The 26,752-nt window shown below is 43.8% G+C and overlaps 1 protein-coding gene across 5 annotated transcripts in view; it reads right to left on the reverse strand.

Annotated features, from left to right (window-relative positions):
- Positions 1-26,752, reverse strand: part of DISP3 (dispatched RND transporter family member 3) — a 101,764-nt gene that overhangs the window by 13,333 nt on the left and 61,679 nt on the right. For 4 of the 5 annotated variants that reach the window (XM_081923444.1, XM_081923445.1, XM_081923443.1 and 1 more), the window contains exons 9-15: positions 21,022-21,183; positions 14,524-14,685; positions 12,398-12,523; positions 10,585-10,724; positions 9,006-9,187; positions 5,726-5,856; positions 708-883 (exon numbers count right to left, since the gene is read on the reverse strand). In XM_081923444.1, coding sequence (XP_081779570.1) covers positions 708-883; positions 5,726-5,856; positions 9,006-9,187; positions 10,585-10,724; positions 12,398-12,523; positions 14,524-14,685; positions 21,022-21,183 — 1,079 coding nt within the window. The remainder of the gene's footprint in view (positions 1-707; positions 884-5,725; positions 5,857-9,005; positions 9,188-10,584; positions 10,725-12,397; positions 12,524-14,523; positions 14,686-21,021; positions 21,184-26,752) is intronic. The other variant, XM_081923442.1, reaches the window with a different exon arrangement.

Genomic DNA, 26,752 nt, shown 5'->3' on the forward strand with positions numbered 1-26,752 from the left:
CAAATTAATTTATAATAATTTTCTTTTATTCTTATAGACAACATTTTCAACGTATGTTTCTCCCTTATTTCCCCTCAGTTTTGATCTATTTGCCCTGCTGCCTCCTTTTCCCATATCTCTTTTAACTGATCTTCTTGATCCTCCTTTTCTAATAATATTTTAGAAATTTCACTGGTTTCCCCTTTTATACAGTGGTACCTCAGGTTACATACGCTTCAGGTTACATACACTTCAGGTTACACACTCCACTAACTCAGAAATAGTGCTTCAGGTTAAGAACTTTGCTTCAGGATGAGAACAGAAATCGTGCTCTGGCCGCATGGCGGCAGTGGGAGGCCCCATTAGCTAAAGTGGTGCTTCAGGTTAAGAACAGTTTCAGGTTAAGAACGGACCTCCGGAACGAATTAAGTTCTTAACCTGAGGTACCACTATAACTGTATTTTCTTCTTTAAGAGTATCTGTTCTGCATGCAGAAGTTCCCAGTTTCCATTCCCTGCTGTGTCTCCACACAGCTTCAGATGCTCTGCAGGCATATTAGACTGCGATTCTCACCATCCCTCGCTGTCTTGTTTCGTCTTCTTCTCTGCATTTGCACCCCACTTGTTCTAGCCTGGTCCCTTGCAGCAGCAGAGAACTAATCTGGGGAGAGCAGAGAAGGTATTGCATCCCTCCAAACCGTCCCACCCTGAGCAAGAAGGCAGGTGTACCATGTCTCCGATGACGTGGTTGTCCATGCGCCGGGAGCGGTTTACCCCTAGGATCCCGAACACCACAAAGACCATGGCTCCCGTGTCCACTAGGGGGCGCACCGCCGGTTTCCCACAGCTAGCGTTCCCACAAGGGTTGAATCCAGAAGTGACGGATAACTTGACTTTAGGGGAGGCTGGAGGAGAAGATGTACAGGAGAAAGGATGTGATTAGGATCTTGTTGAGGATCGTTTGCTAGCATCCTCTGGTCTAGCATCCTAATAATAATAATAATAATAATAATAATAATAATAATAATAATAATTTGTTATTTATACCCTGCCCATCTGGCTGGGTTTCCCCAGCCACTCTGGGCAGCTCCTAACAGAATATTAAAAACAAGATAAAATATCAAACATTAAAAACTTCCCTGAACAGGGATGCCTTCAGATGTTTTCTAAAAGTCAGAGAGTTGTTTTATTTCCTTGACATCAGACAGGAGGGCGTTCCACAGGGCGGGTGCCACTACCGAGAAGGCCCTCTGCCTGGTTCCCTGTAACTTTGCTTCTTGCAGTGAAGGAACCGCCAGAAGGTCCTCGGTGCTGGGCTTCAGTGCCTGGGCTGAATGATGGGGGTGGAGACGCTCCTTCATGTATACTTGGCCAAGGCCATTTAGGGCTTTCAAGGTCAGCACCAACACTTTGAATTTTGCTCGGAAACGTACTTGGAGCCAATGTAGGTCTTTCAAGACCGGTGTTATGTGGTCTCGGCAGCCACTCCCAGTCACCAGTCTAGCTGCCGCATTCTGGATTAGTTGCAATTTCTGGGTCACCTTCAAAGCTAGCCTCCCGTAGCCTGTTCTCACAGTTGCCAACCAGATGCCTGTTTGCAGGATCCAAGCACAAGACACCCCCCTCCTGCAGTTTCCAGCAACGAATAAAGTGGTACCTTGGTTTACGAACTTAATCTGTTCCGGAAGTCCGTTCTTAAACCAAAGCATTTTAAAACCAAAACGTGCTTTCCCATAGCAGCGGGGGACTGAAGTTACAAATGGAACACACTCAACAGGAAGCGAAACATGTTCTGCTTCCAAGGCAAAGTTCACCAACCAAAACACCTACTTCTGGGTTTGCAGTGTTCTTAATCCAAGTTGTTCATAAACTAAGCTCAGGTAGGTAGTCGTGTTGGTCTGACACAGTCAAAATAAATAAATAAATAAGAATTATTCAGTGGCACCTTATAGACCAGGGGTCAGCAAGGTTCACCTCACCTGGGCCAGTTCACTCCAGCGGAGATCCCTTCATGGGCTGGATTGCACACGCGTGGCCGTGATTTCTGGCATCTGTGTCTGCGCAGATGCAATTTTCGGCACTGTGGAAGCAAGTCCCTGCGCCGCACTGCATTGGTTTAGCACAGGACGTGGGGACTCACCGAGCAGGTAGCTTGGTTCAGGGTGCCTCAGGGGCCGGTTAAACGACCCCTGTGGGCCGCTTGTGGCCCATGGGCCCTAGGTTGCCTACCCCTGTTATATACCGACTAAGTTTGTTCTGGTATAAGCTTCCGTGTGCATCTGAAGAAGTTTGCATGCACACGAAAGCTTATACCAGAACAAACTTACCGTATTTTTCGCTCTATAGGACGCGCCCGACCATAGGACGCACCTTGTTTTAGAGGGGGAGAACAAGGGGAAAAAATTTCTCCCCCTCTCTGCTCAGCGCCCCTTCAGCGAAGCGGCAGGAGAAACGGAGCCTCTTCCATTTCTCCTCCCGCTTGGCTGAAGGGGCGTTGCGCAGCTCTCCCTCTCTGCTGAAGCTAGGAGAGTCTTGCTCTCCCCGCTTCAGCAAAAGGAACCTGAAGCCTCCGGAGCACAGCGGGACCTCCCGTTGTGTTGCGGAGGCTTCCGGCAGCTGTCCCTGAAGCCTTCGGAGCACACTGACCCCTCTCGCTCTCCAGGCTTCAGCGAAAGCAACGTGAAGCCTCTGGAGCGAGGAGGGAGCGCTCCCTCTGTGCTCCAGAGGCTTTGCATTGCTATCGCTGAAGCCAAGGAGCCTACATTCACTCCATAGGATGCACACACATTTCCCCTTAATTTTTGGAGGGGAAAAAGTGCGTCCTATAGAGCGAAAAATACGTTAGTTGGTCTATAAGGTGCTAATAAACTAAGCTGTTCTTAAACCAAGGTACCACTGTATTCAGAAGCATTTCCTGCCTCCCACAGTGGACAGCCGTCAGGATTCGAAGCCAATGACAGCTTCACTGCAAGGGTTATTTGTCCTGAGTCGAATGAAAACAAACTCTTTATCTGTCTCTCTTTCCAGGGTGCAGTTTCTCCACCATCCTTCGAATGCTGCACAACAGAGATAAGTAGAACTGGTGGTAGTGGAAATCTCAGCCTCCATCCTGGCAGGTGAGATGCTACTGCCAGGGGTTCTCTCACGGAGGGTAGCCAGCGGAAAGCCCCTCAATATGCAGAAGCAGGGTTTTGCTGGGTGCAATGTTTTGAGGCTCCCCTGAGGGGCCCGATCCTCAGCTCCCTCACTTGCAACAGCATGGATCTGATGCAGCAAAAAGAGGAAATAAAATACACCTTCCAACTTCTTTCTGAGGTAGGAGTCAGCAAGACTATGGAGGTGCCAGTGAATCTGAGACTCCACCAATCCCTTGTTAGGTTTGCCCTGGAAGCAAGTGAATCTGCGGGGCCCGTTAAAAAACATCCACAGCAGCAGCGACATGAAGCAGATCCCATGGGAGGGAATTCCACCGGCATGGGGGCCACCCCCAAAAAGACCAGTCTGGTATCTATCAGTCTGATGCTTTTGCAAAACATGATGGGAGGAAAAGGGCACAACTCCCGGGACCAATCTGAAGGTCTACACAGGTTTACAGGAACATAGGTGTTCCTTCGGGTAACCAAGTCCCAAACCACTTAGTGCTTTCGAAAGGTCAGGAGCAACACTTTGAAATGTGGCCTTTGCAGCCGTGAGATTGGGCTTCAGAAAAATAACCAGGTGATGTCTTTTATAAAGAGACAGAGTTAGTTCTTTTTCATTTCTGAGTCAATCCAATGTGGCTCGACACATTTTTTATTTATGATTTTCAGTTTTATACATTTCAATAATTTCCCAATCATTTTAACATTTCAAAATGTGACTTCCTTCCCCCTCTTTCTGCGGTTCCTTAAATTTATTTTTAATATTTTCCCCCTATCCAAATTAACTTAATTTGCTCATTTATCCACCTGCTTTAAATATATACTCTTATGAAACTGCAGGTTATTACGGTAATCTAATGTGGCTCGACTCTGGCAACAAACTGAGGCTGTGTCAATTGCACAAATGTGATTTAAGGCATTGAATTGCCCTTGATGGATCATGGTCCTGCTACTCCTTGCCTGCTCAAGATGGGAAGCAGGAGTCAGGAAAGAGGGAAGGGGAGGTTTTGTAGCTGGTTGAAAAGCCAGAGCTGTGACCAAGAAACATGCTGATGCTTTGAGGGAACTGATGCTACCAGTGTAAAAGGTAAAGAGACCCCCGACCATTAGGTCCAGTCATGGTCGATTCTGGGGTTGCGGTGCTCATCACACTTTATTGGCCGAGGGAGCCGGCGTACAGCTTCCGGGTCATGTGGCCAGCATGACTAAGCCGCTTCTGGCGAACCAGAGCAGCGCACGGAAATGCCATTTAGCTTCCCGTTGGAGTGGTACCTATTTATCTACTTGCACTCTGACGTGCTTTCAAACTGCTAGGTTGGCAGGAGCAAGGACCGAGCAATGGGAGCTCACCCCGTCACAGGGATCGGCAAGTCCTAAGCTCTGTGGTTTAACCCACAGCGCCACCCGCGTCCCCATGCTACCAGTGTAGATGGCATTAAAATAGGATTAATTAAATCTATAGGAAGAGGAGACTATTTTACACATCACTTGGGAAGACAGACAAACTAATGGAATTGGAAGAAGCAAAGTTCCCCAGTGTCGAAGCGATGATTCTTCAACATCAACTTTGTTGGACTGGTCATGTTGTGTGGGTGCCTGATTATCATCTTCCAAAACAACTACTCTGTTCTGAACTTAAAAATGGAAAGCGTAATACTGGTGGTCAACAAAAGAAGTTTAACGACTGTCTCAAGGCAAATCTATATATATATAAAAGTAGTATAAACACTGACAACTGGGAAACACTTGCCTGTGAGCCCTCCAGTTGGAGAACAGCCTTTACCCAAAGTGTCATGGACTTTGAAGACACTCAAACTCAGGACGCAAGGGAGAAATGTGCTAAGAGGAAGGCACGCTTGGCAAACCCTCACCGTGATCAACTCCCACCCAGAAACCTATGTCCCCACTGTGGAAGGACATGTGGGTCCAGAATTGGCCTCCACAGTCACTTACGGACTCACTGTTAAGACCATGTTTAGGGAAGACAATCCCAGTACGCTTCCAAGCACAATTCAAAGTGTTGGTGCTGACCTTTAAAGCCCTAAACGGCCTCAGCCCAGTATACCTGAAGGAGCATCTCCACCCCCATCGTTCTGCCCGGATGCTGAGGTCCAGCGCTGAGGGCCTTCTGGCGGTTCCCTCACTGCAAGAAGCAAAGTTACAGGGAACCAGGCAGAAGGCTTTCTCGGTAGTGGCACCCGCCCTGTGGAACGCCCTCCCATGTCAAAGAGATAAACAACTACCTGACATTTAGAAGACATGTGAAGGCAGCCCTGTTCAGGGAAGTTTTTAATGTGTGACATTTTAATGCATTTTTCATCTTTCTTGGAAGCCGCCCAGAGTGGCTGGGGAAACCAGCCAGATGGGTGGGGTACAAATAATAAATTATTATTATTTTTACTCGGCTACGTGGGACCACCAAAGGAGGAAGAAAAAGAAGCTCTGCCTCCAGGGTCAGAGGGGGAGAGGGCTCATGTGCATGTATTCCGCTTGCAGTTTCCCCACAGACATCTGAGAAGATGCTAGACTAGATGACCCACTGACCTGCTCCAATGGGGCTTTTTCTGACGTTCTTATTGGAGCCACACAAATCCCACTTCATCTCACCTTTCTCGCTCGGCACGTACAAGAAGCCTTTGTTTGGTCCATCGGGGCTGGAGCTGAGGAGGCATCCGGGTGGAGCCAGGCAGACTCGGCCGTGGTAAGGGGGCTTGTGGGACTGGGCAAAGTAGAGCTTCCTAGAAGAAGGAAAGAGGAGAGTAATGAAGCTGGACGATCAATACGAACACTACAGAACATCACACTCATCCCTTGAGGCTTCAGGGACGTGGCAGAACAGTTTCAATGTCTGGATCTCCTCCTCCAATCCACAGAGTTGACCCAGATTTTGCAACTTTGACCGCAAAGGCCAACACGTAAATCGTCTGCCGATAGGGCAACAAAGGATGGTGAATGTCCTGACTTGTCAATATTTTGCCACTCATATAGAAGCTTTTCTATGGGATTATACAGTGGTACCCTGGTTCTCAAATGTCTTGGAACTCAAACAACTTGGAACCCAAACACTGCAAACCCGGAAGTAAGTGTTCCGGTTTCCGAACATTTTCCGGAAGCCGAACGTGCTCCATTTTGAGTGTTATGCTTCCAATTTGAGTGGCACACTTCTGTTTTGAGTGTTACGCTGAGGTCTGTCTGTTTTTGCGGCTTTTTTCTTTTGTTTTTGTGACTGTGTGGAATTCAGTTCACCTACTGATTGATTGATTGTGTGACTGCAGTACGTTGTTTATTCCTTTCATTTTACGGATCAATAGTCTCGTTAAATAGCAAAATTCATGTTAAATTGCTGTTTTAGGGGTTGTTTTTAAAAGTCTGGAATGGATTAATCCATTTTGCATTACTTTCTATGGGAAAGCGCACCTTGGTTTTGGAACGCTTTGGTTTTGGAACAGACTTCCGGAACGCATTAAGTTTGAGAACCAAGATACCACTGTATAGGGATTTTCTATGGGATTATATAGACTGTACCTTCAGGGTCCAGGGCAAGGTACCACTTAAAAAAAAATGCATACACACACCCAACTGGTATTTCTATTACTACTTCTATTATTTCTATTATACTTCTATTATACTTCTATACTTCTATTATTACTTTTACTAGTAAAATATATTTATTACCTGCCATTCACCCTAAGGTCCCAGGGCAGGTTACAGCATTATAACACAATATGGAAACATCATCTTATCGTTTGTGGCATTGCTTTTCTCCCTCTACAAAAGCCATTTATCTGCTCTGCGTTGGTTAATTTTTTTAAGTCATGCGCCACATGATGCCAAACAGGCACGCCACAGTAAGCTTCTGTATCTCTCAAACATTTGCACAGTTATATGTAATAAAATGAAATAATTAAAATCAAGGGGGGGTGAGAGAAGAGTGAGATGTCACTACTTCAGCACCCGATAATAAAAAGAATAATCCTTTGCCCAGGGACTGTGAACAAAACAACCCAAATTATGTCTAATTTTAATTCAGTTGCCCTGTCTTTCTTTATATCTGTGTGCATATGCTTTCTTAAATTAAAGAAACAAACAATTAAGAAGAACTTCCAAACACACACAAAAATACACCGCAGATGTAAAGAAGGACACCTTCAGCATCTGCCAGAAGCTGTGAATTGAAGGCACCTTCTGCACCTCTGTGGGAGAGAGTTCTGCAGATTCGGGGCCACCACAGAAAAGACTCTCGTCCAGGAACGGCCAAGAGAGCCCCCTCTGTCAATCTCAGCACCCAAAAAGGTTGGTGGGGAAGAAGGTAATCTTCCAGGTATATCAGGCCTGAGACATTTAAGGCTTTATGCTCCTTGAACTGGGTTTGGAAATGAACTGCCAGTGCAGTTGCTTTAAAACAGGGGTTATATGAGGTGTAAAGGGGACCCCAGCCAAGAATGCGGCTGCTGTAAAGTAAAGGTAAAGGGACCCCTGACCATTAGGTCCAGTCGTGGCCGACTCTGGGGTTGTGGCTCTCATCTCGCTTTATTGGCCGAGGGAGCTGGAGTACAGCTTCCGGGTCATGTAGCCAGCATGACTAAGCCGCTTCTGGCGAACCAGAGCAGTGCATGGAAACACCATTTACCTTCCCGCTGGAGCGGTACCTATTTATCTACTTGCACTTTGATGTGCTTTTGGCTGCTGTTGTTAAAGTTGCAAAGCAACGAAGCATGGGATGGTGCGATGGAGAAATTTTGAAACAACAATGGGATATCAGCTCTGCCCAAGGCATGATGGAGAACAGCAACAATTGGGGAAAGATAGATATAACATTTTATAAGGACAGGAAGAAACTCAGCGGACAGAATAATTGTCACACACAGGAAGAACAAGGATATAGTTTGAGTGCCTCACTTGTAGTTCTATAAATCACTTAATGTGTCAGCATGAATGGTAGTTATTAATACAGTGGTACCTCTAGTTAGGGGACTCGATCTGTTCCTGGGTGCCATTCGCACCCTGAAAAGTCTGCAAGTAGAGTGCCACTTCTGCGCATGCGCAAGGCGCGCTGAGCACTTCTGCGCATGTGCATGAGGCGAAATCTGGAAGCATACACTTCCAGGTTTGCCGCATTCGTATTCTGAAAAAACACAACCGGAGACTGAAATAAAAAGAGGTACGACTGTATTGCAGTTGTTGTATAAGGGATTATTATTTTGATTAGAAAGCAATTGAAATTAATAAGATTTTGGAACGCAGAAATAAAGAAAAGATCAAACCATCAATTCTAGCATGCGGGGGGGGGGGGCACCTAAATCATATAATTCGGAATTTGGATGATTGGTATTAGCAGTGCTTTTTTTCTAAAATAATGTTTAGGCGTACTCTCGTTTTGACTCAAGAAAATCACCAGTAAATGGACCAGTAAACACAGTAAATGGACAAAAGTACAAAGATTCACAAAATGTTTAGGGGTATCCATCCCCCTACGTCCCCCCCCAGAAAAAAAGCACTGGGTATTAGTAGTTATATTATTATTTGGTATTGTTATAATGAGGTTATTATTGGATTGTAATTGAAAAATTAATAAAAAAAATAGGGGTCAGCAATTTTTTTCAGCAGAAGGCTGGTCCACTGTCCTTCAGACCTTGTGGGGGGCCGGACTATATTTTTTGGGGAAAATATGAACGAATTCCTATGCCCCACAAATAACCCAGAGATGCATTTTAAATAAAAGGACACAATCTACTCATGTAAAAACACACGGATTCCTGGACTGTCCGTGGGCTGGATTTAGAATGGGCTGTATCTGGCCCCCGGGTCTCAGTTTGCCTACCCATGGACTAGATGACACTCCTGGTCTCTTCTAACCCATGTCAGAGTTTAGTCACCGGGCGTTTACCTCGTGCGCTGCTGTTCCTTTGCAGCCACGTAGAAACTGAAGTCGAATTTCCACCCTCTCTTAGCGTCACACGACAAGGTAGTCACCATCCACTTCTTGGGGCCCGTCTGTTGGACATGCCCTACTGTGGACATACAAGCGGTCAGCCTCTTGGTGAAGTTACCGTAAGGAACTCTATACACCTAAGCAATGGATTAATGAAAACAGAAGACTTCACTAACACATGTCTCGGAGCCGAGGAAAATGGGACGTAAAAAAAAGAAGAGAGAGATATTAGCATCGCACACTTTCCCCTGCATGAAGTGGCAACTAGATGATAATAATAAGTAAATAAATAAATAAATAAATAATAACAATAATAATAAAAAATTTATTTATACCCGACCCTCCCCGGCCAGAGCTGGGCTCAGGGCAGCTAACATCATTAAAATTACAGTAATAAAATAATAATAATAATAATAATAATAATAATAATATAAAAACCAATTTAAAATACAGGTTAAAATGCAATTTAAATTGCAGCCTTATTTTTAAAATAGCCCATAGATCAAAATCATAAGGGGAGGGAAACATAAGGGTCAGACTGTCTTGCAGGCCCTGAGGAAAGATGTCAAGTCTTGATCTCTTGAGACAGAGTGTTCCACCAAGTCGGGGCCAGTACTGAAAAGGCCCTGGCCCTAGTTGAGACCAATCTAACCACCTTGCGACTTGGGACCGCCAAGGTGTTGTCATTTGTGGACCTTAAGGTCCTCCGCGGGGCATACCAGGAGATAAGGGCTTTCAGGTTTGCTGTGTACACACACGCACACCAGATTGTGTGCTAAAACTATTGCACAAGCCCAGTTCGCTCTAACCAGTAACCAGTGGATCCAAATGGCAAGGACTAGACATTAGGAATGACTTTCGGATGGCAAGAGCTATTCGACCATGGAACGGACTCCCTCGCAAAGGGATAGACTCCCTTTCCTTTTAAACAGAGGCTGGTCGGGCCATCTGTTGGAGATTCTTTTGCGGAGATTCCTGCATGACAGGGGGTTGGGCTAGATGACCCGCTGGGTCCCTTCCAACTCTACAATTCAAATAATAATAATAATAATAATAATAATAATAATAATAATAATAATAATAAAATATTTATACCCCACCTATCTGGCTGGGTTTCCCCCGCCACTCTGGGCGACTCCCAACAGAATATTAAATATTAAATAATAATAATAATAATAATAATAATAATAATAATAATAATAATAAAACTTCCCTAAACAGGGAAAAAATCACTGCAAATTCCATAAGATAGCAGTGGGTGAGGCCAAGTGTAGTTTAGTGACATTGGGAGGGACAAATGTCCCCCTCTCCTGCGCTTAACATGGAACCTTGAGGGCTATCAGACAATTACTAATAATATACAAATAAAACCAGTTGCACATCTTGCAACAGGACTTGGGGGGAAGAAAATCTCAGGCGTTTACCCTAGAGACGTTCGCCATATCTCGGCTTTCCCTGCCCTGCATGGAGCTGCATTAATGAGAGCATTGCGTCTCAGCCACACAGGTAATTGATAAGTGCTCTAGAAACTCACCAGGAAAGAGGGGATGTCCCCGTCTCCTGCTGACACCGTCTGCCAGGGCGCTGGGACGGTGGAATTGAGAGAGAATCTGTAGACCACTGGCCGCCCTTTGCCTTTGGATTTGAAGATGTAGACTGTTCCTTGGGGGTCTGCTGCAGAACATGGTACAGTCAGCCTGAGGGAGCCCTGAAAAATCCACCCACCAGCCGGACTTCACCCTCAACATCACCCCAAACAATTGGGCTAGACGAGCCTTCCAGACCTTCCCAGACCTGGGGGCCAGCAGAGGACTAAGAGAAAATCATTGTTTTTTGGGGGGTTTAAGGTAAAGGTGAAGGGCCATTAGGTCCAGTTGTGGCTGACTCTGGGGCTGCAGCGCTCATCTCGCTTTACTGGCCGAGGGAGCCGGCCTACATCTTCTGGGTCATGTGGCCAGCATGACTAAGCCGCTTCTGGCGAACCAGAGCAGCACACGGAAACGCCGTTTACCTTCCCGCCGGAGTGGTACCTATTTATCTACTTGCACTTTGACGTGCTTTCAAACTGCAAGGTGGGCAGGAGCAGGGACTGAGCAACGGGAGCTCACCCCGTCGTGGGGATTCGAACTGCTGACCTTCTGATCGGCAAGTCCTAGGCTCTGCGGTTTAACCCAAAGCGCCACCTGCGTCCCTATGTTGGGGGGTTAAAGGTTCTCTAAAGGCAGCATATTCACTTCCATTTCTCTGTATGAGTCACTGCTATTGATCACATTCTGCCACTGGGGGGGGATGGATTGTCAGATCCGTTCCTTTTCCATGTGGAATATCCTAGCCACGCCATGAATCCAAAATGCATTTAAATCACATGGCTTCCCCACTGCCACCCCCAAGAATCCTAGAAACTGTATTTTGTTAAGTTGCAGCTCTGAGGGGTTGACTACAATTCCCATCAGTCTTTGGAGGAAGCATCATGCTTTAAATGTATGTGTGGATGTGACGTGCGACTGAATGGTTCAAATCATTCCACATGCAGAGGTGCGACACCGGCAAGAGAAAGAGGCAGCCTGTCCCATCTCTGTATGAATATTTGTTCTGAGATTGCCTTCACCCAAGCCTAAAACAGTGACACATGCAGAAAAATAGAAGGCTTATACAGTGGTACCTCGGGTTACATACACTGCAGGTTACAGACGCTTCAGGTTACAGACTCCGCAAACCCAGAAATAGTACCTCGGGTTAAGAACTTTGCTTCAGGATGAGAACAGAAATTGTGCTGTGGCGGCAGGGCGGCAGAGGGAGGCCCCATTAGCTAAAGTGGTACCTCAGGTTAAGAACAGTTTCAGGTTGCTTCAGGGAGGCCCCATTAGCTAAAGTGGTACCTCAGGTTAAGAGCAGTTTCAAGTTAAGAACGGACCTTCAGAACGAATTAAGTTCTTAACCCGAGGTACCACTGTACAGTGGTACCTCGGGTTACATACACTTCAGGTTACATATGCTTCAGGTTACAGACTCTGCTACCCCAGAAATAGTACCTTGGATTAAGAACAAAAATCGTGCTCTGGCGGCATGGCGGCAGTGGGAGGCCCCAGTTTCAGGTTAAGAACAGACCTCCAGAACGAATGAAGTACTTAACCCGAGGTACCGCTGTACTACATTTCTCAATCCAAGATGTACCCAGCAAGAGAACAACATGAGATACAGTAATGGTGTCTATGTTTGCATATTTTTCCTCTTCCCTCCTCCCCTCTCTTTCCTTTTGTGTGGTGACTTTTAGATTGCCCTGTTTCTATTAATCTTATGTGAGCTGCTTTGGGCACTTTTGCAGCCGAAGAGCAGGATTAACTCACCTTGTACGATTCCATCCCCTGCAGCACTTCTTCGGCTACCCCACACAAGGCCAGATCCCCGCTTCTTCTTCTCCAGAGAGGTGCGGATGTTATTCTGCAAATTACGGGGTTTTTCCTGAAACAAGCCTGTCGCACAATCTTAGTCAGGGACAAAAGGATCTCCAGCATCAAGAGGAGGACAACTAGGCTGGCCAGCCCTCCCACCATCTTGAACTCCTACCCCAATCCCACCTGGAAGTCACAGGGATCAAACCTGGCGCCATTTGCATGTGTACCTTGTACTCTGCCACTGAGTGACAGCCCTTCCCTTAAGACACAGGAACATCTGAAGCTGCCCTATACTGGCCCATCAGTATTGTCTACTCTGACTGGCAGCAACCCTTTGGGGCTTCAGACAGGGAGCCTTATCCCAATTCTGGAGACACTGGGCTTTAAACTTCTGCATGCAGAGCATATGTTCTAACCACTGAGCTATTTATTTACTTATTATTATTATTTTTAATTTGTATACCGCCTTTCTATCTTACAATACTCAAGGCGGTTTACGAGCTGAAGAAACAAAAAAGGTACATCTCATAACAATCTAATGCAATACAAAAATGTGATAGTAAAACATAACTTTAAAATAGGCAACCTACATCAAAAAAGTAACATTTAACAATCATTAGAATAGTATAAAATAATATCAACGTATAAAAGTTAAACAGAAACCCACTCAACAGTTACAAAAATATCTAAACTGTAATCAATAAAACGGCAAGCCACAGTACATAAAACAATACAATACACATTGAGAAGCAGAGGGTAGCTATGGCCCTTCCCCTTCTTATGTACTGTATTTTTCGCTCTATAAGATGCACTAGACCATAAGACGCACCTAGTTTTTGGAGGAGGAAAACAAGAAGAAAAATAATTCTGAATCTCAGAAGCCAGAACAACAAGAGGGATCACTGTGCAGTGAAAGCAGCAATCCCTCGTGCTGTTCTGGCTTCTGGGATAGCTGCGCAGCCTGCATTCACCCCATAAAACGCACACACATTTCCCCTTACTTTTTAGGAGGGAAAAAGTGAGTCTTAAAGAGCAAAGAATACGGTACTTATTTATTTCTCCAAGGAGCTCAAGGTGGCTCTCCCCAACTTATTTAATCAACCCTGTTGGGCTGAGAGGCGATGACTGGTCCAAGGTCACCCAGGCAGCTTCACGAGTGAGCATGAATTCGAACCTTGGTCTCCCACTCCTTTGCCTGACACTCGAACCCAGTGGGAGTTGTAGTCCAAAAACAGCCAGAGATCCCAGTTTGGGAAACACTGCTCTAACCATTACACCACACTGGGGAGGAGTTTCTTTCACCCTTTGGTCATGATCTTGGGAGAGGCTGATAGGAGCCTAAGTCATAGTGACTTCTCTCACAACCAGCTCCAAAACACAACCTTGCCCCATAAAATCCAGCTTCGGGTGCAAGGCTGTGCTCTCCAACCCATGCAGTCCCCCTTCCCACCCAAGCCCCCTTAAAAACACTGAATGGAATAAAAAATAAACCGAAAATTGAATTTGTATCAAAATGGGAGGCCTTCAGAATATGTCTTAAGCAAAATTATGCCATGTTAAAATCTGTAGCAGCTTTTGAGTGATCCCAGCGCTTTTTACTAATTGCTTATATAAATATAAACATTTATAAATTGTGAAAATATTAATATAAAAAATAGTATTTTGATATGGCAGTAAATTTTTGTAAAAAGAATTAAGGAATAAATGGGAAGTCGGGTATAGAAGATAACGAGATTTTTTATTTTTATTGTAACATGAAATTGTAATCACATTTTTTTGTCATAATTTTGTCTTAATAACAGATTGTGTAAATTTCATTTTCTTTCTTTTTTCCTCCCCTCTTAAGTTGTACCCTCTTCTCAGTATTCTTCCCCTTCTTTTGTATGTAATAAGCATGGAAATAAAAAATGGGAAAACTTATAAATAAAATAAAATAAAAACACTGAATGGAAAAGCAGGGTGGTACTATTTTGAATCAACATGGAAGCAGCCCTCCTGGAATCTCCAGGAAGGATGGCTCTCTGTTGACCAGCAATCTCCAAACACAGCTGGGTCTCTAGCTAAGAGGCCCAACTCACCTGAGCAGGTGACACAGGAGATGCCCTCAGCGCTCAGGTTGTACTTTAGGTCCAGCAGGACCTGGATGTTGGTGTCAGGCCTGAAGAGAAGGGGAGCCCGGCTTGCTGGGCGGAGGCGGCTGGCGAAGAAGACGGACAGAAGGAGAACGGAGAGGAAGAGCCCTGTAGGAAGAAAGGGGGAGAGAATCATAGAATCATAGAGTTGGAAGAGACCACAAGGGCCATCGAGTCCAACCCCCTGCCAAGCAGGAGAGGGTCCAAGATGGACTGTGGAAGCATCTTCTCACTTCACATTCCACTTCTGCACAGGAACAATGTCAGCCTTATAGTTGCTTTTTGTGAATGTGTACTAATGTTTATATGTAGAACACCTGAGCATGGGCTAAATTTATTTCACCTCTGTGGGCCAAGTGGCTTACTTTGCAAAACAAATTTTGTATCTGTGAACTGCTATTCCTTTAGATCTGAAAATAGATTATATTTATGAGTTTACATGTATTAGGTGGGACGCGGGTGGCGCTGTGGGTTAAACCACAGAGCCTAGGGCTTGCCGATCAGAAGGTTGGCGGTTCGAATCCCTGCGATGGGGTGAGCTCCCGTTGCTCAGTCCTTGCTCCTGCCAACCTAGCAGTTCGAAAGCACATCAAATTGCAAGTAGAGGGGGGCGAGTTAAAGGTGGGTTAGTTACTTTAATCTCAACAAGGCTAAGGGCCATATTTAAAAAACTAGACCCACTAGACCATCTGGCCACAGCTGTGCAAGTACAGTGGAGAACCCACAGCTTGCTGCTGATTAACGTATACCTACCCCCACAAAGAGAGAAAAGACTGATAAGAAATACTTGGGCTCAGTTAGAACAGTATCTTGACAAACTATCAAATCAATTTTTCCTGATGCCTCTGTAGTGGTGGCAGGCGACCTAAATGCCAGAACTGGACAATCTGATGAGGCTTTGCATGCCCATTTCCATGAAACAGCCCCCATTATAGAGGAAGCCCACTCAATACCAGCTAGAATCTCAAAGGATAAAGGCTGCAATTATGCCGGCTTATGCCTATTACACTTGGTCAACAAGTTGGACTTGGTTATACTAAATGGCCGTACAGAGGGGGAGAAGGTCGGAGAATTCACATTTATATCTAACAATGGTGCCTCCACAATTGATTATATAATCGTGTCGTATGATCTTCAAAACAAAGTTCTGGAATGCAAAGTGGAGGAGCGCTTAGACAGTGACCATCTGCCATTAAGTGCACTCGTAGCTGCGGGAAAGGATTTATCCTGCGCTGAGAAAATCGAACATTCGAGCCCTACAGCTTTGGAGCTCAGATATTCTCGTATCAGATGGACAGATGAACTGCATAAGGAAATTTCAAGTAGGCTATGCTCAAAGGAATTCCTCACTAAGAGAGAAAACCTTATAACTTCCTCAAGCCATGAATTAAAGATAAATTTATTTCAGGAGTTAATTTCACTCCTTCAAGATTCCCTGAAGGAAAAAAGGAACAGGTCAAGTAGGCAATCCTCAGTATATAAAAACTCCAAACCCTGGTTTGATCAAGAATGTCAGGACATGAAGCTAAACTTACTGAAAAAATACAAGAATTATAGATCTGCCAATTTACCCCAACTCCCCACGGTCTGGTTTGAAGATAAACGAAATTATAAAATCTTGATCAAAAACAAAAAAATCCTGGCACAGAAAAGAGAATGGAAATGCCTAATAGATGCATCCAGAGAGAGAGATTCGGCCACCTTCTGGAGACTGGTAGCAAATGGAGTGCGATCTACCTCCTCAGAAGTGGAGTATACTATACCTGCAGGGACTTGGGAGGCATTTTTCCAATCTTCATATTCAGCTCTGCCTTTGACACAGCCACTAATACAGTGTGCGGCAGGTGATGAGTGGCCTCCGGTGTCGGTTGCGGAGATCAGGAGACTTATTCAGGCACTCAAACACAGAAAAGCCCCGGGAGCAGATAATATCGCTCCTGAGCTTCTCAAAGCCAATATTGACTGGTGGGCCCCAGTCCTTGCCACCCTATTCACCAGCATAGATCAAACAGCAATAATACCAGAGGACTGGGGATTGGCAATCATCGTTCCCATATTCAAGAAAGGCTGTAAACTTGATCCAGCCAATTACAGACCAATCAGTCTCTTAAGCATCATTAGCAAACTTTATGCAACTCACTTACGTGAAAAGTTTGCGGACTGGCTGGAACAGGAGCACATCCTAAAGGAAGCCCAGGCTGGTTTCAGGGCACATAGATCAACTCTAGACCAAGGACTGGTATTGCAACATCTAGTGGAGAAATACACCTCAAAGAAAGGAGGCTCCCTCTATGTAGCCTTTATAGATTTCAAATCAGCTTTCGATTTGATACCCCGGCACAGACTTTGGGAAAAATTAAATGCCACAAACATCGATAGACGTCTTTTGCTTCTTATCCGTAGACTACATGAAAATACTCGGATCCGTGTTAGATGCGACCGTTATGGGAACCTATCAAAGGAAATCCAAAGTTTCCATGGTGTCAAGCAAGGCTGTGTTCTTGCCCCTATTCTATTTAACTTCTATATAAACTCCTTAGTCGGAAAGATGGAGGAAGCAAGTACTCATCCCCCAAACCTAAATAATATACCAATCCCAGTCCTTTTGTACGCAGATGATGCGGCACTTATTTCCTTCTCTTGTGTGGGTCTAAGAAAACTTTTACGAGCTCTTACAGAGTATTGCGAAGCTGAACACCTAATAATAAATTACACTAAATCAAAAATTATGGTGTTCTCCAAGAGAAAACTCCGACATAAATGGAAAATTAATAACCAACCTATTGAGCAAGTAACATCTTTTAGATATCTTGGAATAATTTTTGATGAGAAGGGATCTTGGTGCCATCAGATTAAGAACTCCATTGTAAATGCGCAAAGATCTTCCAGAGCTATCATAAGATTCTTTTACAGAAAAGGAGGTCAATATGTTCCTGCTGCCTCCCAGGTCTTTGTTGCAAAAATACTTCCACAATTGATGTATGGCACCCAGATATTTAATTGTCAAAAACTCAAGTCCCTGGAATCTGTACAAACTAAATTTTACCGCTCCCTACTAGGGTTACCTACCTGTGTCCCCAACACAGCCATCAGGCTGGAGGTAGGTCAACTCCCTATTAATGCCAGGATATGGATCCTGAAGATTCACTTCTGGCTAAAACTCATATTTTTCCCAGTGGGAGTGGCTCCATTGACTCTACTAGACCCGTTCCAGTCTAAATGGAGATTGTCGCTTTATGAAAAATTGAAGGGCCTGGGGCTTTCCCCACAAGAACTTATAGCCTCAGGTTTTGAAAAGGCTAAAAGGATGGTGAGCCAGCGAATAGGAGATGTAGAGCTTCAGGACCATATGAGCAAGATAGATAAATATCCAGCTATCCAAGATTATGGAAAAGGGTTTAATCTAACACCATATTTGCTGGATCTACAAATCGCAAAATACAGGCGGGCGTTTACCCTTACCAGATTTGATGTACTGCCATCTGCCTTACTAAAGGGCAGATACGAGGGCACACCCTATGCTGAACGAGTTTGCCCATGTGGTCTGAAAGAGGTGGAAACGGCTTCACATGTGTTGTTACACTGCGACCTTTACGGGGATATTAGGTCACTGTTTATCTCCCCTATCGTTCAGAAATTTCCAGGTCGATCTGAATCTCAGCGGCTGAAAATCCTACTAGGAGATAAAAACCCAGAAGTAACACTGAAAGTGGCCAAATTTTCTGCGGCTGCGATCAAGCGGAGGGCATTAGCTGTAAAAAAGTAAAAGACTTGACCCCTGGACAAGCCCCCCCCCCATTTTTTTAAGTCTATACATATACTGTAGTGCATATATGTGTGTGTGTGGGTGTGGGTGTGGGTGTGTGTGCATATGTGTATTGCTTTTATGTATAATTTTACAATTTTTAATTGACACCGTTATTCCCTTTGTAAACTATTGTTGCTTTTTATGTTTTTTCTGGTCTATGACCGTAATAAATTCATTCATTCATTCATAAACCACAGAGCCTAGGGCTTGCCGATCAGAAGGTTGGCGGTTCGAATCCCTGCGATGGGGTGAGCTCCCGTTGCTCAGTCCTTGCTCCTGCCAACCTAGCAGTTCGAAAGCACATCAAATTGCAAGTAGATAAATAGGTACCACTCCGGCGGGAAGGTAAACGGCGTTTCCGTGCGCTGCTCTGGTTCGCCAGAAGCGGCTAAGTCATGCTGGCCACATGACCCGGAAGCTGTACGCCGGCTCCCTTGGCCAATAAAGCGAAATGAGCGCCGCAACCCCAGAGTCGGCCACGATTGGACCTAACAGTCAGGGGTCCCTTTACCTTTATCTTACATGTATTACATCTGAGCATGGATTGCTTTACCTCTGTTGTGCTATATGGGTCACTTTAAGAAAGAAATGTTGTGTCTGTGGATTGCCAACACCTGTTACTTAAACCAATATTGTGCTTGTCCGTATAATCCTGCTTTGTAACAGTCGTTTCTTACTGCGACCAATACTATGCTATAAGATCCACTATCCGGTAATATTTCATATGGTATGTACAGTTGTTCATGGTTTTTTATATTAATTTCGCTGTAAAAATGTGAGAGATTACGATATTGTATTTATTTGCATTACCTAGAGCCTGTTCTACTGATGAAGCCTAGGATGGCGAAACAAGGCTAATACTCTGGAAATCCTTGTCTTAGCCTCTGTGAAAGCATTATGTAGAACTGTAACAACCCTTCATGTGGATTATTGGACTCTTTGAACAGACAGGTGGAATAGATACTTATACAGTGGTACCTCGGGTTACATATGCTTCAGGTTACATACGCTTCAGTTTACAGACTCCGCTAACCCAGAAATAGTGCTTCAGGTTAAGAACTTTGCTTCAGGATGAGAACAGAAATTGTGCTCCGGCAGCGTGGTGGCAGCAGGAGGCCCATTAGCTAAAGTGGTGCTTCAGGTTAAGAACAGTTTCAGGTTAGGTACGGATCTTCGGAACGAATTCAGTACTTAACCTGAGGTACCACCCACTGCACATGTATGGACCTTATGCATGAACTGACTAGAGAATGAACTGACCCACTGGGTCTTCTGCTTTCTTCGTTGAACTTTATGAGACTACCGTCGAAATCTATAATTTGATACAATGAATAGTATATCTTATTTATTCAAAAGTACAGCTGGTTACGTCTTGTGTGTTTATTGAGCATTGTGGACCCAGCAGGGAATAAGGAGATGAGGCACAGCAGGTTGGATCCCAACTAACGTGTTAGACATGACTAACTTTGGCCCCATTTATTTTGATGGCTCTGCTCTGCACTGGATCCAACCCCAGCTGCTCAGGTTAATCATGACTCGCTTGATGCAAGGAAGGGAAAGAGTTTCCACCCTGAGGGCAAACCATTCACACCCTGGACAGGCTTCTGGGGGGCCACATGCCAGTGGGGTGGAGATAGCCAGATGGAAGAGCTGGCAGGGAAACAGCTAGGGCTCTCAATTTTGTTCCAATCTTGCAAAACAGAGGAGGTTTCTATGCACACGGGACACACAAGTGAGAGCTTTCCATTCTCCTTCCAAGCAAGGAAGAGGCATTATCACAGTTCACAGTCCTGCCAGAGGGGTGTGGCTGGGTGTGTGTGGCTTAGGGGAGGTGGGTGTGGTCTGGGGTGCATAGGCGTGGCCTAAGGGTGGGGGCGTGGTCTGCGGAGATTCCTGAAGCCAAGTCAGAGAGACCTGCCAGGTCCCATGTGGCCATCAGGTCTGGAGTCCCTCACCTCTGATATTATCCAAGCTTTGAGTAATTAAGTGATTTCTGTTTTGGAAAACCACATAAGCCACTTTTGGCAGGTGGAGGGAGGGCAGCTGGGCCGAATAGCATACCTGAGTCTCTTGTTACAAATTGTAATAACAGAAGTTTACATTTGAACCTTTCAATGGAATTGCTCTTATCTGCAGTCCAATAGATTTGCTTTTTATATTGCTTAAATTTTATTAGCGTTTAATTACTTTTTAATAATTATCTTTTACATGCTTTCAGCTCTTTGTATTTTATCTGTGTAGTTTTAAGCTGCCTCAAGTCCTGGTTTGGGGAAAAGCCAGGATATGAATACACTGATGATGATTAATAATAATATAGTTTATTTTGTGCATTTTGATTATATTAATAATAATATAGTTTCCTTTGTGCATTTTGATTATATTAATAATAATATAGTTTCCTTTGTGCATTTTGATTATATTAATAGCAATATAGTTTCCTTTGTGCATTTTGATCATATTTCATTGGATTTTAAATATAGAAGTCCTTCTTCTAAATTTCAGTGGTTGTGTAACTGGTTTCTACAGTTTGCAAACTGCTTTGGAACCCAATTGGGCATCGAGCAGAATATAAACTAATAGGTAATCATATAGCAATAAATATTGGATCTCCACAAAACAGACCCAGGAATGCTTACCGACAATCACCCATCTGCTCTTCACGGCTGACCACAAAACCCAGACCTGGAGGAGCTCTTGAAGGTGAGCGATGAGATGCCCCTGGCTGTTATTCATGGTGGGGAGTTGGAGACTCTCAGGCAGCACTGAGACCAAGGGAACATCTCCCATTTCCAGAGTCACTAGCAGAGGAGCAAAGAACACTTTTAAGGACAAAGGCTCCTTTCCCTTCCTTTCCACCTGTCCCAAATCTTCCAGCATTCACCTTCACTGGGTTAACCTCTGATAATGAGAGGAAGGAAAGTCCTCCTTCACATAGTGAATAAGTTAGACGGCGGAACTCTCTCCCACAGGAGCCAGTGAGGGCCACCAACCCAGATGGCTTTAAAAGAAGGTTGGGCAAGTTCATTGAGACGGAGAGGTTTGCTGTCAGTGCCGACTAGCCACCAATATTTATCATTCATTCCTTTTCTTCACATCCCACCTGTTCCTCTAAGAAGCTCATGGGGGTGCACAGAGTTCTCCTCTTTCCCTTTTTATTCTCACAACAATCCTGTGAGGTAGGTTGTGCTCACTGCCACTGGCCCACGGTCAGACCCAGTGAGCTTCATGTCTGAGTGGGGAGATTTGAACCCGGGTCTCTGACCACTACACCAAACTGACTCTATCTTTTTGAAGCACCCAGACCCGTACACAAAATGCCCACTGCAGTTGCACCCTAGATTTGCACCAATGGGCCATATCATATCTGCAGCTTTATTTTCAATCTCTCTCTCTCCTACCAATCTTAGGGTTGAAATTTGCAAAGCTTTACGATAATCCTCTTCATCCACCCCCAAAATTCTGAAATGATAACCCCTCCATTTAGCACCTCCCTATTGTTAGTCTTGTTACACCCCCCCCCCCGAAAAAAAAATCCTGAAAGCATGGGTGTAGCCAGGGGGGGTCGGGGGGTCAGCTGCTCCCCCCAAAAACAAGTAAATAAATAAAAAATACTTAGCTAAAAGTAGAAATTGTCAGTATCAATGTCACAACTAAAGGTCCCAACCAAAGAAGAATGGCCACTTAAATTGACAGAATATGTACAACTTGCAGCTTCACATATAGAATAAGAGAACAAGAAGAACATACGTTTTAAAGAAGATTGGAAAGCGTTTGTTGAATATATGGGGAATAATTGTGTACAGCTGAAAATGCTGGCAGCATTAAGATAAATTCAACAGTGTAAATAAGTTTTGATGGATGCAGTAATGGAATACCGAATGGTAGTTTTTGTAAAATATGCAGGGATTTTATGATATGTAAAATGAACCATGGAAAGAGATGAAGGGAAGTCATAGATATCTTAAGGATGTACCATATTTTTCGCTCTATAAGACGCACCAGACCACAAGACGCACCTAGTTTTTGGAGGAGGAAAACAAGAAAAAAAAATATTCTGAATCTCAAAAGCCAGAACAGCAAGAGGGATTGCTGTGCAGTGAAAGCAGCAATCCCTGTTGCTGTTCTGGCTTCTGGGATAGCTGCGCAGCCTGCATTCGCTCCATAAGACGCACACACATTTCCCCTTACTTTTTAGGAGGGAAAAAGTGAGTCTTATAGAGCAAAAAATACGGTAAAATGTTTATCTTAAAATGTAACACAGAAAATTATATATATATGCGCATGGAAATGGTAGAAAAATTCTGACAGATTTTTCTGAGCACTTGGGGTCAAAAGAAGGTAATTAAAACAACTGGCAGAAATGACTGGCAGAATCCGAGACCAGGGAAGAGAGACGGCGGAAGGACACAGGGAATTGTGGTCGGAGAGAAACAATATAAACTGAAAGCTTTTGCAGATGACTTGGTATTAACATTACAGGAGCCAGCCTCTAGTACTAAAAGAGCGTTAGAATTAATTTCTGACTTTGGTCGGGTGGCGGGATTCAAGCTGAATAAACAAAAAACTAAAGTTTTAGCAAAAAACTTGACAACTACTGAAATAGAGGAGTTCAGAAAAGAAACAGAACTAAATGTGGTTAAAAAAGTAAAGTACTTAGGGGTGCACCTGACCTCCAAAAATTTGAATTTGTTTAAGGACAATTATGAGAAATGTTGGTCAGAGATCAAAAGAGACTTGGAAACATGGTCAAGACTGAAACTTTCCTTGTTGGGCAGAATAGCTGCTATAAAGATGAATGTTTTGCCGAAAATGCTATTTTTGTTTCAGGCCCTCCAGATCGTGGATAAGGTGGAATGTTTTGGAAAATGGCAGAGGGATATATCTAAATTTGTCTGGCAGGGCAAAAAGCCCCGAATAAAGTTTAAAATACTAACAGATGCGAAAGAAAGAGGGGGGTTTGCCCTGCCGGACTTGAAGTTATATTATGAATCTGCAGCCCTCTGCTGGTTGAAGGATTGGATTTTGTTGGTGAACACCGATGTCCTCGACCTGGAGGGATTTGATAATGCTTTTGGGTGGCATGCATATTTGTGGTACGACAAGGTTAAAGTTCATAAATCGTTCAAAAACCATATTGTCAGAAGGGCAATTTTTATGGTCTGGTCAAAATATAAAGACTTATTGGAGAGTAAAACTCCGAGGTGGCTCTCACCGATGGAGGCCAAAGCACGTAAAAGACTCAATATGGAGGCCCATTGGCCTAAATATTGGGAAATAATTGAAAAAATTGGAGATAAATGGAGGTTGCAGAGTATGGAAAAGTTAAAAAACAAGGTGCGAGATTGGTTGCATTATGCTCAAATCCAGGAAGTTTTTAAAGCGGACAAAAAAGTGGGTTTCCAGGAGGAAAAATCGAAACTAGAGACAGAGTTGCTTGAGCCAAAATCTAAGTTAATTTCGAGAATGTACAACTTGCTGCTTAAATGGAATACACAGGATGAGATTGTTAAATCCTCCATGATAAAGTGGGCGCAGGACTTGGGGCACAACATTATGTTTGAAGACTGGGAAAGGTTATGGAACACCGGAATGAAATTCACGGCATGTAGTGCCTTGAAGGAAAATATTATGAAAATGACATACCGGTGGTACATGACCCCAGTCAAGCTTGCAAAGATATATCACCTGTCTGATAATAAATGTTGGAAATGTAAAGAGGAGGAAGGGACATTTCTACACCTCTGGTGGACCTGCCCGAAGGTGAAGGCCTTCTGGGAGATGATACATAATGAACTAAAAAAGGTGCTTAGACTCACCTTACCCAAGAAACCGGAGGCCTTCCTCCTGGGCATGGTAGACCAGAGGGTGGCTAAGAAAGATAGAACTTTCTTTATGTACGCTACTACAGCAGCAAGGATCTTGATGGCAAAGCACTGGAAGACACAAAATCTACCCACACTGGAAGAATGGCAGACGCAGCTGATGGATTATATGGAACTGGCTGAAATGACTGGCAGAATTCGAGACTCGGGAGAAGAAGAAACGGAGGAAGTTTGGGAAAAATTTAAGGACTATTTGAAAAAGCATTATAAGTTGTATGAATGTTAAAAAATGCTTCTCTCTAGGAAATTATAGCTTCAGTATCGGTAAATCTTTGAATTGGTAAATAAGGCACAACAAGACAGAAGTGGTGTAATGAAATAATTTTATTGTGTTGAAACTAAAAATTAATGGATTCGGATTGAAATGTTTAGAGACCAGATATCACGATAAAATGGAAGATATATTATTATGTTTAAAATAAGTCAACAAATTGCTGAGGTTTTGGTTTTACAGAGAATGCAGTGTCCGGAAGATGGGGGGAGTCCACTAGATTTATGGAAACATGTATTTGGAATTTGAATTTTGTATATTATAAATCTAATAAAAATTATATATAAAAAAAAAGAGAGACGGCGGAAGAAGATTGGAAGAAATTTAAGGAAATCTTAGGAAATATTGCAAAATTAATGAATGTTAGAATGATGTTGGTTTAGAAATTAAGTGGTTTTCAGCTGTAATGATTAAGTAAAAAGAAAAGAAAGGTTAAAAATTAAATGAAAATTAAGGGAGAGGATTTGCTGAATTAATAATTAGAAATTGGAATACAGAAAGGGGAGGTACGAGGAGGTCTGGGAAGTAAGTTATAAGAAAATAAGGGAACGAAACTTTATTTGTTTTTAAATAGTTTTTAGTTTTGTATTTAGTCTTTTTATATCTGTTATTTTCTGTGTTTGTGTTTTGTTTTTGCTATTTTTTTTCCTTTTTCTGTATAACCTTTAAAACTTCAATAAATATCTTTAAAAAAAACAAACAACTGTTGTGGAGACATTTCATTCAGAATCTGCTAGACAGAGGATGATGAGAGGTGGGTATTCTGGCTCCCCAAAAAACATAAATCCTGGCTATGCCCATGCCTCAAAGTATGGTTCCTCCTCGGTTTAGCATGTTGAAGAGGAACACTCTCTTCCTTCATTATAATGGCAGCCTCATGCATGCATACACTGAACTACCTTCCCTGCCCTGTTGACCTGAGGGGGTCCCCGGAGGAAATTGCCCTCCTGTCTCATATTATTCCAGAAACTGCTGCAAAGAAGCCATTTCCATAAATTACCATGCAGGGCAGGGATGGCATAGCAACGAGGTGAAGCGCCTGACGAAGCAGGAATTTCGAAGCACCCGGGGCTGTTTCCTGAGAGGCACCTGACCCTGGATTGCAAAGGAGCGCTTTGCGGGAGGAAAGATTTGTGCAGAAAAACAAACTCTCCATCTGAGCAAATGCTCTCGCTGAGGAAACAGGTATCCCAAGTTGGCTCTGAGGGTTTCCACGGCTGGTGGGTGGGGAGATCATAGGAATAAAAACATAAGGAGAGCCCGGCTGGATGGGGCCACTGGCCTGTCTAGTCCAGCATCCCATTCTCTGGGTTAAAGGTAGAATCGTAGAATTGCAGAGATGGAAGGGACCCCGAGGGTCATTTAGTCCAACCCCCTGCAATGCAGGAATGTTTTTGCCCCATAAGGGTCACAAACCCACAACCCCAAGTCTCATCCTCTACCGACTGAGCTATTGGGATGGAAGAATCTGACACTCCCAATTCTCTGCATCTCCAGCCTTAAATTCAGTTTTCCACTCTTTTCTCCAGCAAAAGAGAATAAATTCTTATGCAAATTCTTCAGCATTTTAGTGCTGGTTTCTCCTCATACTCCGTATACTCCTCATCTTTTTCTACACACTTTTGACTTTTGTAATACTTGCAGACCCCTCCAAGTGTCCCTATTTTCCAGGGACGGTATTGGATTTACAGAAGTACCGGTGAGGCATCTAATGATAAGCCTGCATTTTTATCAAAGCTTATATATTTTATTAAGGCTTGCTTGTATTTAAAAATGAGCTTTAAAAAAAAAGGATTTTCAAATGTTCCATGCCAGGCAGAGAAAAAACCTTGGCTTTTCTCCTAAGACAAGAGGGCCCCATTGATTTATAGTAGAAAAACAATTCTCAAAGTCATAAAAAGGGGAAATTACATATGCTGCCCTTACAGGCTGAAAAAACACAATTAGGAATGAGTAAATAGTAAAATAATACCAATGTGCCTCCCAGTAAAATGAGCCATATCTTCTTCCTAAGGTTGAAAGGCCAAGAGCAGTGAAAAAGACAACTGACTTGGCTGGAAGAATGAGAGTATTTTTTGGGAAATCTTTTAAAACATTTAGCTGACAGAAAAGAGAGCATTTTTGAAAAGTCTTTTCTAAAGCTGTTTCTTTCTTAAACTGAGAGAGTTAAAAAGGGCAATAAATGTTGGGGAAAGGCAACTGGCTTGGCTGGAG

The sequence above is a fragment of the Podarcis melisellensis genome (genome assembly GCF_964234715.1).
Source record: "Podarcis melisellensis genome assembly, chromosome: 8".
Taxonomy (NCBI): Eukaryota; Metazoa; Chordata; class Lepidosauria; order Squamata; family Lacertidae; genus Podarcis; species Podarcis melisellensis.